This window comes from Aplidium turbinatum, chromosome 15 (assembly GCF_918807975.1).
Source record: "Aplidium turbinatum chromosome 15, kaAplTurb1.1, whole genome shotgun sequence".
In the NCBI taxonomy this organism is placed as follows: Eukaryota; Metazoa; Chordata; class Ascidiacea; order Aplousobranchia; family Polyclinidae; genus Aplidium; species Aplidium turbinatum.
The window spans coordinates 13,893,120-13,909,262 of NC_137486.1; the positions used below are offsets into that span (position 1 = coordinate 13,893,120).

At 34.9% G+C, this 16,143-nt stretch overlaps 1 protein-coding gene across 1 annotated transcript in view; it reads right to left on the minus strand.

The window, feature by feature from the left end:
- Positions 1–16,143, minus strand: part of LOC145784263 (uncharacterized) — a 37,700-nt gene that overhangs the window by 21,273 nt on the left and 284 nt on the right. Inside the window, exons 2-14 of the mRNA XM_082596051.1 lie at positions 15,231–15,373; positions 14,094–14,215; positions 13,425–13,555; positions 12,687–12,848; positions 11,778–11,889; positions 11,216–11,384; positions 10,613–10,831; positions 9,079–9,165; positions 8,449–8,515; positions 7,889–8,044; positions 5,027–5,124; positions 3,716–3,862; positions 2,652–2,742 (exon numbers count right to left, since the gene is read on the minus strand). Of these exons, the coding sequence (XP_082452177.1) occupies positions 2,652–2,742; positions 3,716–3,862; positions 5,027–5,124; positions 7,889–8,044; positions 8,449–8,515; positions 9,079–9,165; positions 10,613–10,831; positions 11,216–11,384; positions 11,778–11,889; positions 12,687–12,848; positions 13,425–13,555; positions 14,094–14,215; positions 15,231–15,373 (1,704 nt within the window). The remainder of the gene's footprint in view (positions 1–2,651; positions 2,743–3,715; positions 3,863–5,026; positions 5,125–7,888; positions 8,045–8,448; positions 8,516–9,078; positions 9,166–10,612; positions 10,832–11,215; positions 11,385–11,777; positions 11,890–12,686; positions 12,849–13,424; positions 13,556–14,093; positions 14,216–15,230; positions 15,374–16,143) is intronic.

Here is a 16,143-nt window from a genome sequence, read left to right on the forward strand (position 1 = left end):
TGTCAGTTACGTCATTGAAGTTTAGCTGTTCAACATTAGGGTAGAAGAAAGTTTAAGCGTTTTTGTTTTTTGTCAAAAAAATATTTTGGACAAGAGTGATATCGTTGAAATAAAGTTATTTATCAATCAACTAATACAATACGTCATAACCACTTACTTGCAGATCGTTGCTTTGAAACCTGAACGAAAAACGACAAAGTAAAAGAAACGATTAAAATAAAGCATTTATTCCCCATTGCATAAACTATGGCTATATCTTAAAACTATCAGCTGAAAATTTTTGCTTTCAAAAATCACCTAATTCTTGGCTGATCTCAACTTCCTTTCTAACACTTACTTACAGCTCCACTATATAATTGCTCGTTGCCGATTTCTTAACTCTTTCCTCAGGCTATAAATTTATCTTCTGACAAAGCTATAATTCCACGGTTGATAGTTGCAAAGATTGGAATACAATCTTCTTTTGTACAAGATAATTGAGCAAAAAAGAAAAAACCTTTAAAATATTGCTTGCTTTGTGTGAATATACTTGAAAACGTCGAAAATGCAAACGAACCTACGTTGTAAAACATGCAGAATTTCATTCTGCTTTTATTAAGGTTTTTGCAAAAAGATTAAAAAATCATTTCAAAACTTTATCTATCTTTGCCAAAGCAACATCCAGGATGTCGCGTAATCTGCTGAGTGAAAACACATTTCAGATCGTATAAATTGAGTCTAAATTGTCGAGTTTTCTTTTTTCTGCATTATCAGAAAATCTTTGACCTGATAATAAGGTCATTAAGCAACTACAAATCCCTTCACGGCTATCGTTGATAAAAATTTACATTTTCGCTAACATGCTAACCAATGCAGGCGTTTGATATCAATAAGATTACTCTTTACTCGAAGATGCACAAATAAGGTAAAATTTCCAAGAAATACTACCATGCCGGTCACACAACTAAAAATTTTTACTCCAAAATAGCATGCAATGGTGCAACCGTAAATGTTATGGTTGGCAAGCTAAAAGTTTGTATGATAGGCCTAAATAAGCTGTTACTAAACAAACAAACCATTGCTTGCCAATGCAGATTAGTTCAAACTATAATGAGCTTCACGTTTGAAAAATTTTTCAAATTATAACTCATTGTAATTTATGGCTTTGGCAAATATGCAAGGTTTTCAATACAATTTAATTTGTTAAAAATTCTCGTTTGCTTCTTTCATGTAAAAAGACAATGATTGTAATAGGTTTTATGTTACAGCAAAAACGCCTGCAGCAGGCTACGTATAGTATACAAATAAAACATCAGTTAGCCCGCAAGGTGGTCCTAATAGCAGTCCACGAACATGGTATCCTTGCTTGTGTAAAACAGGCATTAACCTCAATCAGGAATATAACATTTCCATTGAATTGACCACTGTTGACAATACCTTGAGTGATTTCGCATAATAGCAACATAAGTGGATAGGCCACTTCGAGAAGCCGCTGAGTATGAAAATTTTTGCTAACCGCGAACTGAAAATTTAATGAATTGCGTATTTTCTCATCTCTCTTCCTCCCTCAAGCGAGGAAAAAGATCATTATGTTGCGGAAAAAAGATGAGAAAATGTTATTTTTAAAATTTTTGGCCACACTGTTAACAACAACTCAAGCAACAAAATCTGATTGTATTTCTCACTATCCATGCTTTACATAAATTTGTTACGTATAACCTTAGTGTCCTCGCCATACAGTACATTACGTGGATTTTAAATTTATTCAAGTTATAAATTTGTGCCGTCGGGCAAAAACTTTTTTTTTAAATTTGAACAAGGATGAGCAGTGAGCACTTCGGAAATTTGAAAGCCTGAAACCGGAGCTTTCAATTTTGCATTCTACCGCTTCATTGCTTTAAACATGACACTTTAAGGAAAAAGATTGAAACTTATCGCAACTGTGGATATTGATATCCTTCTCAATTTACAAAAATCAAACACGCGTTTTGCTGCTGCTTCGCTGAAAGTGATATTAAGGGAAGGTCATTAGTTTTACAAATTTTACAAAGTAAGTAAATTATATTCGAAATTAATACGCAGTTACATATTTTAATGTTTCAAAGAAAAATTTACTGTGTTCAATTATATCACTAAAATAAAAATAAAAACGGTTAGTCAACCATTACTTTTAGCACATTGTTCTCTGGAATAGTTTTTGAGTAGCAACCCAATCGTATACAGAAGCTTTATACTGCAAACTTGAGCAGAACAAACTTCCTATTTATACCGAGGATTACGTTCCTTCAATCAATTAGGTTGGTCAAGTCTATGCCTACAACTGCCACATTTGCATTTTTACCGAAATCTTGCAAAACGTATTTATTTAAACTGCTAAAATATGTTTACATTCCATTTTATCTAGTTCGTATGCATTGGAAACTGCTTGCAGCAATGAATAAAAAATATATCCTGATTAACCAGTATTTGTTTATGAACCAAGAGTTTCGTTGAAAAGCTGCATCACTGCAGCCACGTACATCATTACATCACAGCCACGTACATCACGTCTGCAGACGTTGAATCAATGTAAAAAATGGTTGATTTGCTGTCTGGGAAGAACCACGCTGTCTGGGGTAGTCGACGATAAGGTGAAATTCTATTGAACTAATTTTTGTACAACATTATCTCACCTATAGGTGGACTGCAATCTGTGAAATTGCCATCTCTTTCTCTACATGTTTGCATTTCTGTTGTGTTGCCAATACAGCCGACCTCGCCTATCTGCAATAAAGTCAATAACTTCATATCAAAAACCATTTTTAGCAGCATTTAAAATATCTGAAAAATTTGAAAGAAGTAGAAGCAACTACAATATTATTTTTCTGTTTAAATCATCAACGTTTTTTTTCTGTTGGGTTTGGTTGAAAAGACATCAAGCAAGAACTGCCATCTCCTGGACTTTTCAATGGCGAGATTTGTAAAGTATCATAAAGGTGCCGTGCAGTGTACGACTGTACGCCTTACCTCTGTGATTCTGTGATTAGATTTACAACATGTGCAACAGCCATATCAGCAAATTAATTCACAACTGATGTCACCGCTTCATGCAAAAGTGAGTGAAGTTTATTTTGTGCAATAATAACATTTAACTTTGGTTTAACAAACCGGGAAAACTCCTGAGTTAAACACGTTCTGCTACATTACTTACAACAACCTACATTACTTGCACGATAAGGATAAATATTAAAGGCAGGAATCCACAATTGATAAAGATCATTTCAGTATAAACATGTTATAAAGGTTAGAACCAGCTTACGTAAAAGCTACTGTTTCTTTTTCGCGAATGTCCTTTCATATGATATCTTATTCTATCGTCGCATAATTCTATACCAATTCTGTTTCCTTTTTTTGTAAAGACGGTCATTTACGCTTTATCGTGTAGACGGGTATACACAAAAGGAAGATTTAGTGCAATAGATTTTTTAAAACCATTGCCTTTATTAAGAAAATTATTAAGAAATTATTATTTTGAAAAATTACGATTCTTCACAAGTGTAGTGGATGTATGTTAATTTCACTGATGTAGATCAATCGGTACTTCACTCATGTTGCGATTTATGCAATCATTTATGAAATTGAGATTGAGGAAAAAGTAAAACTTGAAAATATGTTAGCGGAATTATACATCGGAAATACTAACACAACAAAAAGTTATTTTCTGCAAGTTTAGACTACAGCATTTAAAATAACATACTTTTCCTCCTAGGCAAGTTCTGGTTCTCGAAACGATTCCATTTCCACAAGTAACTGGGCAGTTACTCCAACTGCCATACTCCCCCCACTTTGGGCAGTTGTGGCCATTGCAATTGATATATTGTGCATACGGTCCCACGCAGCTCCCCTGAATGCAAAAAAAAAATTACAGTTGGAAGAAGATTCTCCATCGTTTCAGCTCCAATTTAAAGGAAGACTGCAAAGTTAATGAATATGGTTGAAAAAATGTAAAAAAAATGCCAAGAAAGAGAAAAAGATTTATTCGGTTATGCTACCGAGCAATTCCACCCCAACCATAGCCTGAAAAATGAATTTTTTCTGACTCCTACTGGGTATGTTACAGATTAACAACAAGGAAGATAGAAGATAATTAAAAGGAAATTTCAATATGCAATAGTCTGTGTGTTAAACAAAAAATATCTTATCGCATGTTACATGTAAAAATATAATACCACTTCTAACCGCTTATAATTGGATAGACTATAGCATGAAAGAGTAAGCAATGCATAGCAAACCAAAAATGTATATTTCGTAGCACGAACTTGCTCCTGTGACTAAATAATGATTTAGTAAATAGAGGTCACATTGATAATACTGTATAATAACCTATGATAGAGGCTTACAGTTTAATAGTTTCAAACATGTAGAAAACAAAATAAACACTACAAGATATACATTTAAAACTAAAAATATATATGATCAAAATCTGCTGCGCGCATAACGAAAAGCTCTCTCGTATTACTATTGGTAGTAGAAATGTATATGACAAGTTAGAAACTTTGGCTATACTATATTAGTCTACACTGCAGAAAAGCTATAGAGAATGTTTGGTCAAATAAAGAGCAATGAGGTATTGAAGGTATTGCCCGAAGGTATTGCTGAAAGCATCAGCTGTATCAAAACTACACCAGTAGTGTAATTGGATACCTCTGTCATGTTTACAGCAGTATCTTAATACAAGATTTCCTAATCCATTGGTGGAATGTAAGTCGTTTTATTTCCAAAAAAAGATAACAAAAAATACTTAAACGCTGCTTAAATGTTCGTTCACATTAACAAGTGTAATCTACGCTGTTCTTCTACCCACTTAAGTTGTTTACGGTTTCTAGTGGAGCATGAGTTTATGAAATGAATGAAATGATATATTTGTAACAGATGACAGATTATGATCAGATTGATCAATCTTGAGAAAAGTAGCAAGCACATTAGCAGTGTTGAAAAGCGAAAGATTCTAAGCTGCTTCATAAATTTTGAGGAAAGCGTTAACAATCGAGGCCAACGAGATGTCTACCTCTCCAATTTCTCCATTTTTACATGTTCTAACTCTTGATCGACGCCCTCCACCGCATGATGCGCTGCAACTTTCCCAATTTTGCCACTTTCCCCAAGCTGAAGAAAAAAAAGCAGTAAGAGAAATATTGATGTTGAGATTACACTATGCAACAAATTTTTTTTCTTACTATCAGCCATTTTTACGCCATTACTAAATCTATCTTTTCTTAAAGTGATAACAAGTTTTCTGCAATGCAATACGCATCAGAATAACTATGGCGATTAATAGCTTAACTTCAGTTTATTTTGAAAGAACCATAAAAGACCAGCATCGCAACACTTGTTGGCCTAACAGGTAAAAACATTTCAGCCTGCAACACATGTTCAGCAATAAACAACACAATCCACGAAAACTGAATATTTGATTGGCATTTCTTTTGTATTTTGGTCATTTCGAGTTCAGGCATAGGCTAGACATAATTTTCATTAAGGTTTCATCCCATCTTCCTTGATATTTTTTCTCATTTACCTAAAAGGATCTTGGTGAAGTGGAACCAGATGTAGCTTTTTTTTTGTAGGGTCCACTCAATTTTTAATGCAATCCTGATCATGAGCTCTGCCACTCTACAGGCAGAGAAGGCATAAAGGCGGCATCTCATCTCGCTCAATATTAAAAAACTTAACCATTGTACATTTTACAATGAAGCTTTTTACTAATACAAGCACAAGCTTCATTGATATCTACATTTCTGTTCAGTTAGTTGTAAAGGCACTAGATCAGTGGTTCCCAACCTTTTTGTTGTCACCAACCCCTTTAGACAAATCATTAATTTTGCGGACCCCTACCTCAATTTTGCCTGAAACTCAATTAACATACTATTGACTATTGTAATAATTATGCTACTCAACTACTGTACTGTGTCATATTGCATTGCCGCTATAACTCCTGCGGCAAATATCAGGTTAAACAGTTGCTCAAATAAGAAAATGAATAAGTTGTTCAAGAAATGTCAGTAGTATGCTATTTGAATATTAAGGTAACCCAACGTGCCATGCCGAAACTTTTTCAACGTAAGCAAATTTAATAAGAGGGCTGTTGTTGAAACTTTTTCAACGTAAGCAAATTTAATAAGAGGGCTGTTGTTGCTTTTCCTGAACTAAACGACTGAACTGTGGTTGAGTTTTTGACAATGCAACACGCAAGTCATCTTCAACATCCAGGCGATTTCGATGTTTAGTTTTTATTGTAACAAGAGCTGAGAATCCTGCCTCGCAAAGGTAAGTGGTTATGAATGGTAAAAAAAAAACAATAATCGCTTGCTTTGCCAAGAATGGGTATTGGGTAGGTTTGCAGTTGTGAGCACCAAAATTCTTCTACAGTCTTTGAATGAAATTCAATGCGTAATAACTAAACTATTTTGATCTCAAATCAATTTGGTCATCTTTACTGAGATGTAGTTTAAGGTCAATGTACACACTGTAGGCAGCAGCATAGATTTATTTTAATGCATACCGGTACAGTTTTATTCTCGCGGGCTTGAGCTTGACACATTTGCATTTAAAGAGAGGAATGAAAGTAAAAAGATCGCTTTTCGTTTTTTTTTTTCAAAATTCATCCAGGTAACCACGTTTTGTTTTTGTTTTTCATATCTTTATCCTGCATTGCGGGAAAGCGGACTTGAGCGCTATGCATCGGTGTACGCCTTCCGACATACACCTGACCCACGCTGCACCTCGAAATCGATTACTGGGTAGAGGCAATTATCGTAAAGTTTCTTGCCCAGAGAAACAACAGAAAGTGCGGGTGGCTGGAGTCGAACATACAGGCTCTCGACTGCGAGCCCAACGCGCTAACCACTCGGCCACTGCACGGACAGTCGGACACCCAAATGCTTTCTCACGGACCCCAGGTTGGAAACCACTGCACTAGATGATGACTAACATAGATAGTGCAAACACGGATAGACTTTCATTATATGGAACCAAAGCAATTAGACTAGAGAGTGGATGATCGGGCATGTAACTGATTTCTCTTTTTTTCCTATTCTATGATGTGACACATCTGGGTCTACCATACAAAAATAGCAACTTTTTATAAAGTTGGCAATGGCAAGTTCCACGATATTAGGTCTCATTGAGTAAAAAGTTCTCGAAAAAATCGTTTTATGCCTTTTATGCAGTTCGTCTACTGACATGACCGCAAAAAACATTCGCATAAAAACTTATAATAAAACTATCACTTTTTAAATCCTCATGAAAACTTAATATTAAGACTTTACGTATTTAGTTGCCGCATGTAAAATACGTAATATTGTACATATCTCAAAAACTGCTGACAGTATGAAAAAACTAAACCCAGATTTGGATTCAGCGGCCAAAAGTAGCCCAGGAACGTACAAAACTCAAGATAATTTTTTTTTGTGTAGTGTTTATTCTTCAGCAGGCTTAACTTGAGATTCGTAAGGATTATTATCCATTACGTGGTTCATGTTGCAAAGCTTCAACAGTAATTTTAGAAACTTTAGCCTGGAGCTTATACTGTGATATAATAGCTTATACCTTACTGTTTATTAAAATTCAGCAACCAGCTATTGAAACCGTCTTATTTACATTGATCGAACGTACGTCCATGTCAAAATTAATGCAAACAGGACTAATTTGGTTTGCAGGAGTTGAATGTTTTTATACAGAGTAGTGCAAATGAGAGAAAATTCCATTCGTTATTCTAATGTTTCATTCAATTGAAGCAACACTATAAACTGTTCAATGTACCGCAAGTAGACTAATGGCTTTAGATTTAAAGCTTTACTTTTTAGAAACAAAAGCAAATTTATCAGGAAAACACAAAATTTCAGAAATTCCGATAGAAATGTCAACTCACATGGACAGGGCTCAGTGTTGCAACTTTCTGCCATCGAAGAAACTCCCACACATCCAGGATCACCAGCTTCTCCATTGACAGTACTCCGCGTGTTCTTTTTACTCCCTCCGCCACAGGTCACAGAACATTCAGACCATCCGCTCCAGAAGCTGAAATCTATCCAACAATATTATCAATATGCTTGTCTATGGTTCAAAAAAGCAAACTCTCTACCAAAGCTTATAATCTTATCAATAGTTTACAAATGTTTCCAGGTCTGCATAAAATGATCCAGGTCTGCATAAATTGGCCGAGAGCTAATGACTATGCCTCATAGTTAAAGTTGTAGCATGGCATGAAACATCATAAAAATCATGTATCAAAAGCCGTCCTGTCAACTTGTACAGACATATTTTTAATTAGCTGCCTTAAAAGGTAAGTTTTTTATATTTTTATTGTAGACTAAATCTGATATACATTTATGTGATCTAAATTAATGTGTTACAAGAAAGTCAATAATCATCAATCAGTAAAATCGATACGAAGTGACATGCTGTAGAATGTAGAAGATGATGACTTACAGCAATCTAATGCTGGAGATGTTGATGGAGTTTCACAGTTTTCCTCATCATCGTTTTCTGCGCAATCCTATAGGAAAAAGTCTGTAATTTATTTTTTTCAAGAAAAATGGTTGGCCTGCTTTAACTATAAAGTAGACTAGTAGAATACTGATCATGGCTGCTGGAAACTTTTTTTTAAGTATTTGTCTTTGAATCGTTTGGTTTCGAAATAGATTTTGCAATGAAGTTTCAGTCCAGTTGACCCCATTCTATGTTCAGATTGATGAAGTTTTCAATTTTTCAATCCCTTGCGGTACACACGAGTCACTTTCCTGTGCACGGAATAGTGGAAACACATAACTCCGCTATGGTACCAAGGAAGCAAAAGCTGCCATTTTCATTACTTCAACGTCGCTAGAAAGTAGAAAACGTCAAAAACTATTTTTTATTTGTTTGACGCTAATTGAATGCATCCTGCATTAAATTTAAAGTGAATTTTAGGTTCAATGTTGATAAATTTACTTGCTTTAGTTTTACTTTATGATAAAACCAAGCAGAACCATTGTACCCTACTTGCCCAAGTCTGCGCAAATGAAATGCTATTGGTTTGAAGTAATAAAGCTAGACTAAAGATGACTATAACCTACTTACTTGTATGCCATCACACCAGAATTCAAGATCAATACAGTTATGGCGTGTTCTGCAAGAGTAAAATCCTTCCGGGCAATCAGAAGGACCCTACAAAACCAATCCATCTATATGTAAGTATTGTACAACAAATGTCCAGTTGAGACACTATCATCAGCATCTTATAACTATTAGGCCTATTGTGAACCCATTATTATTTTGCTCAAACATTATAAAATAAAAATTAAACAAAATATTGAAGCTAAGTAGAAGTTGGAACGGCAAAAATAAAAGACATGAAAGTGACGTTCACTTAATGGTGATGTTTCGCGGTTGTATCGCCTGATAGGATATTTTCATAGTTGTCGCTTTTTGTTTGGATTGAGAAACTTTATAGTATCTATGAGGCAGCTTTTTTTTGATATTACTGGTATTTCTATTGGATTTCTTGCAAGTTTTTATTACATAGGCCTCATAGTTGGCATAATGTTTAACTAATTGTATAATGTATAGGCAATGCCCAATGAGGTATGCCGAATGAGAAAGAAGTTTTTTTTTTTTTATAAAAAAATTAAAGCCTTAATAGTGTAATAATTTCTAATTATGAAAACACACAGCACAACTTTGGTTAAAAAAAATTGGAAATTGACTTGAACAAAATATCACACTATTTAAGAAACTGAACAATCCAGCAAACAGAAACTGAAAGCATATCTACCGAAATTGTACAAATACAGTATAGTCCGAAATAATATAGGTTTAAAAGAAAACATTGCATTTTTCTGCGGCGCACCTGGTAACCTTCCATGGCGCACCAGTGCGTAGTGGCGCTATGGTGAAGAAACATTGATCTATCGTATAATACTTTGATTCTAAAACTAAAACAAACCAAACTTGAAATTTCTTTAAACAGGTCTTCCGAAAAAAAAAAAAAAAAACTTGGCAATAATCCTTATATTTCTGTTGTAAAAACCTAACGAACATACGTTGGTCCGTTGAGAGCATAATTTGGGCTCTGTGCCAATGACACTCTCAAGCCCCAAATATAGACACTTTTAAGAAAATGCACCATACTCAACGGATACGAAGTGCTCTCTTCAAGTTCCCGGACCCCTTGGAATGTTTACCTGCCTATAAAAGCATGCCAAGCCGGGGATCAAGCGTCCTTTGAATTTCCTTTTCAACGCTACTGAACATACGTAACTGATCGTGCGATTTCGTTTGCTTGCAATACAAAAATATACCAACTAAGATTATGAATCTGGAATAGGGGACTAGTTTACTCAAGAAGTTTACGATTGATACTGTTGACACAGTTTAAGAATCAAGGAAAAGGTTTTGCAAGCTTTGCCCAATAAACTTTTTTGCGTTGTTACCGATTCTCTGCCTTGAGCAGTTAGGCCAATCGATGAAGCGTTTAAAAATTATCATAAATATCTTAGCAAGCAACACACTTCATAATCCCGAGAAAGTATCTTTTGGCTGTAATAAGTGATAAAGTCTTAACTAAAATATCGTGCTCAATTTTGCATTGACGGTTATGTGACGACATACGTACAGAGCCTGGGGTTACTTGTGGAGGCACAGTTGCGAGAGTGGTTGTTGCAGGTTTGGTAGTTGTAGTAGTAGTTGTTTTTGTAGTTGTTGTGATGGGTACTCGAGGCTTCTTTTTCTTTTTACGGCGCTTTGTAGGAGGGCACGTACGCTTTCGAATGGCTATATCATCAATTGCAATGTCACCGGCAAAACTTCTTCCACGAACACCAGAAAACAATATCTTAAATAAACAAACAATACTGCATTGTAAAAATATGTTGAATAAGAAATTCCTGCATAGCAGAGATACAGAAAAATATAATATTTCTAACATATTTTTTAAAATAATTATGTCATTCTGGGCAAGTTATCAGGCCTTTTATTAGTGATTGCTAACAATATGCTGCAACGTTGTGCTTGGCGGTAAATTATGTGTCTTCAGAATTGATTTAATGATTTGTCTTTGATCTGCCTGCAGCAAATTCTCATTCCCGTATCCATTCAATTTTTCTGATTGTTTTTTATATTTATTTTAATTTAATTTAGTCCATCTAGCTTTGATGGTTGTTAAAGTTAAGTTCAAAACAAAAAAACTTGAAAGCTACACAGAAGCATTTAAGTTTACCGTTGCGTTTCCCGTCCCTCCTGTAATATTCACTTTGCCCAATTTCCAAAAAGAGCTTTGTCTTCCTGTTAAACTGAAAATCAGTTTACTATTTATCGGATTTTCAACGTACTCCCCTCTCGCTTGATGGACATTCAGAGAGCCGACCCTAGTACCATTCATGTGGTACCTAAAAAAGGATATTTAGTTTAAAATTAGTAAATCAGTGTTCGTTTGTCAGACATCAAATGCTGCAAGTAGGCTATGTGTCTTTTAACGGTTGAGACAAAACTATTCCCCTATAGCGGTCAGCGAGAGAACTAAAGTAGCTGTGAAATTCTACAAGTTAATTGATTTTTTTATACTTTTAACTTTTTCACCTCACTCACGTAGCCTATATAGCTGAACTGAAACCACTTCTATCAAAGCATGTAAAACTTGTTTCACTCCAAAATAGAATCTTGAGAATTTCCCAACAATTATCACAAGAATAGTTTACACATATTTACAAACAATTTAAACGGTCGAACAAGTCCAATCAAATCTACCACATAAATTGTTAGTAACTTGTGATTTAACTTACCAGAACGTGAGACAAAATGCTTTTGCTTTTGATAAATCCAAAGGTGGGGAAATCAATATTGCTGTGAAATTCACAGGCTTGTTTGTTGCTTCTATGTAAGCGTATACGCCCTCTGCGAATATAAGACTTTAGAATTATCATGCTGGTGACCATGTACAACATGTTTTCGTGGTTCAAAGCATGGGAAGATCCACAAGTAGTTTTAGGGGGGTAGGGCGATTTCAAGAAAACAAAATAATGTGTAGGTCTACATTAAACAAACCTTGCAAGTACACCGTGAATAAAGTTACTTTCTGTGTTTTAGGGGGTCGATCGTCCCAATTGCCCCTCCTCCTTGTATCGGCCACTGGTTTAAAGCGATGTCATTTTGTGTCGATCGCAATAACATGCAAAGCTTATGTCTGGCGGTTCAAGATGTCGATTTAGGTGTATAAGAGACAAGGCAATCAATCTCGCATCCATCCTCAAAGACTTAAGTAATTAGTGAAACACAATCACTTGGTTTCAATGTGATACAAACCACGACCTTGTGAGCATATGACCTCACTCTTCCGTGCAAACGTCTGTTCATCGGATCGACAATTTATCGAAAATACAAACAGTCCATCGAAACAGCATTTCATACAAAATTTATCTGGAAAGCCGGCCTAAAAAATCTACACTATTTTCTCTTAATAGAGGTCGGTTTTCATCAATAGCCCTGAAGCTCCTTTTGGGAAATTTTGTACGAAATGTCGTTTTAGAGAAATGGCGTTTACCCAAACTACAATATATATTTTTCGACAAACTGTTGGATAACATATTACTACAGTATAGGAACAAGCATAATCTTACACATCTGAAAATTGCGCGGCAAAATATTGATAGGCCAATAAAAGATAAAACCAATAAGACTTTTTTAATACTAACCACTGGTTTTAAGGGTGTGGTCAGTCTGTGGACCGGTGATATTTTTCTTTCCTGTATGGGTAGGCCCATTAGTGAAGGACCAGTCATAGTCATCTTCTTGACTTTGTTTCCAACCAACACATAAGCCGTTGGCGATTTCAAAATCACAGTCGAATGCGTCCTCTGTGGAAGATACTCATCAACTGAGAAAAGAATACTAAACCACGCAAGGCGATTGTACTGTTGCACGTTACAATTTCCTGCTTTCGCTTTTTCTTCGTCTCGAAATACTCAGGAAAATGTCATAGAAGCGAGAAGTAGCCTAAACAAAACTTTTAATGGCATTATTGAAGCTCAGTCTTTCGTTTGTATAAAGAAACAAACGTTCTTGCTATTTTTTCTCGTCATCATTGTTTTCTTGCTGTTATATTATTGTGTTTTGTACGACTCTCTGTCCACCACCAAATAGAACGAAAGGTCTAAACGTCTTCGATGATAAGACCAAAGATTAATTACTCTTCACTTCCCATTCGGTGCAGTTTCGTAAATTTTGCCATTCTTGTGTGTTAAAAAAGTTAATCTTCAGTGCCAGAAGATTAAATAAAGAAGAAGATCAATAGTATGCAATATATATTTAGCTCACAATCATACAGTAGACATTATTACACCAAATGAATATTCAGCGTTGACATCAAGGAGGTATAATAAGGACATCTAACAATATTACTTCGTACTACCGACAAAATGTCGTTAACTTACTTGGTGGATATGCTCTTCGATAAAGAAGCAAAAATCCTCCTCTTTCCATTGCTTGATCAGAACGAAATTCAACATAAACTATGTTTGATGTGGAATAAACTGGATTGAATTTCGTCTGGTAGCCACAATATCTGTAATGTGCAAAATTGTAGGCCTATTAACGCGATAGACACGGGCCAGTTTTGACCTAAGCTACAGATGCATAGCATCATTAGCTGGTACAGATTATATCGTAGACCTGAGAAACGCTTGACCAAATCAAAAACATGTTTCTTATGTAGGTACAGTAGCCTACGTATAATCGTACATGTTATAAATGCAGTTACTTACCAGTAGGCTACCAGGCTACCAGGCTACATCTGCCTTAGCCTGCTGATCTTACAGTAGTCCATGTTAGCGTGGACCGGCGTAAGTCAAGAACAACAGAAATAAATTCAGTGTTTTAATGCTTTAAAACTTTATAATTAAGAAATCGATTAATCATTTGAATTAATCTATCACTAAAATCAATGTGATCTATTGTTGACCTACAATCATAACGTATAATTTCAAACTATGTTTTCTTTGTTAAAAACCTATTTAGCGTTCGAAAAAAATTTAATAACACAACTTTTACTAGTCAAAATTTGCAATAGATTTACTAATCAAAAAGTGTGTTTTACAACCAACTTTTGATCTCCAATCAAAGGATAGGATGCATTTCGTCCATCATGCAGTGAGAGAGAGTCTTGGCCACAATCTCCTCCAATTTGGGCTGGGCCGTTCTCCATGTCCATAAACGTAAATGTCAACTGCAAAGATAATGAGAAAACCATTGAAAGATGTTAATATTGATAAAACCAATAACTTTACCTTTCTACCCAACTTGTATATTGATAAATAAATGATAATACGTTTACAATAAATTTGCGTAGCAAATATTGTGTGCCAAAGGTTGTAGTAAAAGAAAAAGAACTTCAATAACCTATATCTTCAATCTATTACACTCTATTCGTACAATTACACTCTAGTATTATAAAAGATTCAATTAAAATGAAAAATGTTGGAAACTGTCTTATGAAATATGTCATTGCTGTTTCTAATCAACATGAAAACCCTTCATGATGCAACAAAGAATGGGAAAATAATTTATAAAAGATATTATAAAAAGATAATTATAAAAATAATATATTATAATATATTAATATTTTTATAATATATTATAAAAGATATTATAAAAGATTAAATTAAAATGAAAAATGTTGGAAACTGTCTTAAGAAATATGTCATTGCTGTTTCTAATCAACATGAAAACCCTTCATGATGCAACAAAGTTTTTTTTTGGAAAAAAAATCATTTAAAGTTTGTTCATGTTGAAATACAACTACCTTGGAATATTATAAAAATATTACTACCTTGGAATATTACTACCTTGATTGAATCTTGTCACAATTTAAAAAAATTTAAGTTCTGTCATTGAAAATTTTAATCCTTGAGGAGCAATAATACAATAAACGTAAATGTCAACTGCAAAGATAATTAGAAAACCATTGAAAGATGTTAATATTGATAAAACCAAAAACTTTACCTTTCTACCCAACTTGTATATTGATAAAAAAATGATAATACGTTTACAATAAATTTGCGTAGCATATATTTTGTGCCAAAGGTTGCAGTAAAAGAAAAAGAACTTCAATAACCTATATCTTCAAAACTCTGAAAAAGTTTAGAATTTTTAACGTTGTAGGCTAGCCTATAATTCAGTATTGCTATTGTTAGGAAGATGAGGAGAGACGTATTAGACATTTTTGAATCAACGCAAGCTACCTTAACAATAAATCCTCTGGTAACAACAATAGTCCACTTGCATCTTGCCTTTCCGGGGTAGTTAGAAAATGGGTAGTTGGGACTGGCAATGTGTCCTTTTCTTCCTGTGAGCACTCCTTTGCAAGAGCCTCTGTACCGTTGCACTAAAATCACATAAAAGCTCAAACGTAGGCTATGTAGGCCTATTTTAGTTTTATAAAGTTATGATTTACCAAAGATGCGGCAGGCTGCTCTTAAAGCTATCTGTTTCCATTTTAGTGATAAAAAACTAAAGCATTATCAAGAAAGCAAAATTTATTGGTAGCTTTGAAAACTTGTTGCAGCAGTTTATGAAGTTAAACTGTCTTCAAAGATGAACTTAGTAGTAGCCACGAACTTTAACGACTACAGTGGGTCGCCAAAGAGACCTGATTGTTTGTTTGTGGAGATTTTTAACTACGTACGAACAAGTTACTTGGAATTTAATCCCTGTAATTTTGTATACTGTACCTATAGATATCCTAGCTAGGCATTGAATCACCTATGCAGGTCCTGCAGCAGTGATTGAAAAATCAAACCTTCCACTCGTTGTTGCATGTGAATACAAGTCAAGGGGTGCTGCTGAACAGAGAATTGTTGAATTTTTCCTTAAATTGTGTTACTGTTACCCAACTCAACTTTCGATAGTTGAACCAACCCTTGTTGGTCTTGCCGTTTTTGTTTGCACCGCTGAGGAGAAAATAACTATGAAGTGTTCATGTAGGCTACCCGTAGCCCATGGACTTCTAAATAGTAGAATCTGGACTGGAAACTGACTTTACGCAGTGTACAACAGTTGGCCAAAAAGTTACCAGTTCTTAGTTTAGTGCTTTTTCAGTTGCTGCCCCACCCCTTCTCGTACAGTACCAGCACTGTACGAGTTAGGGTTATTCGC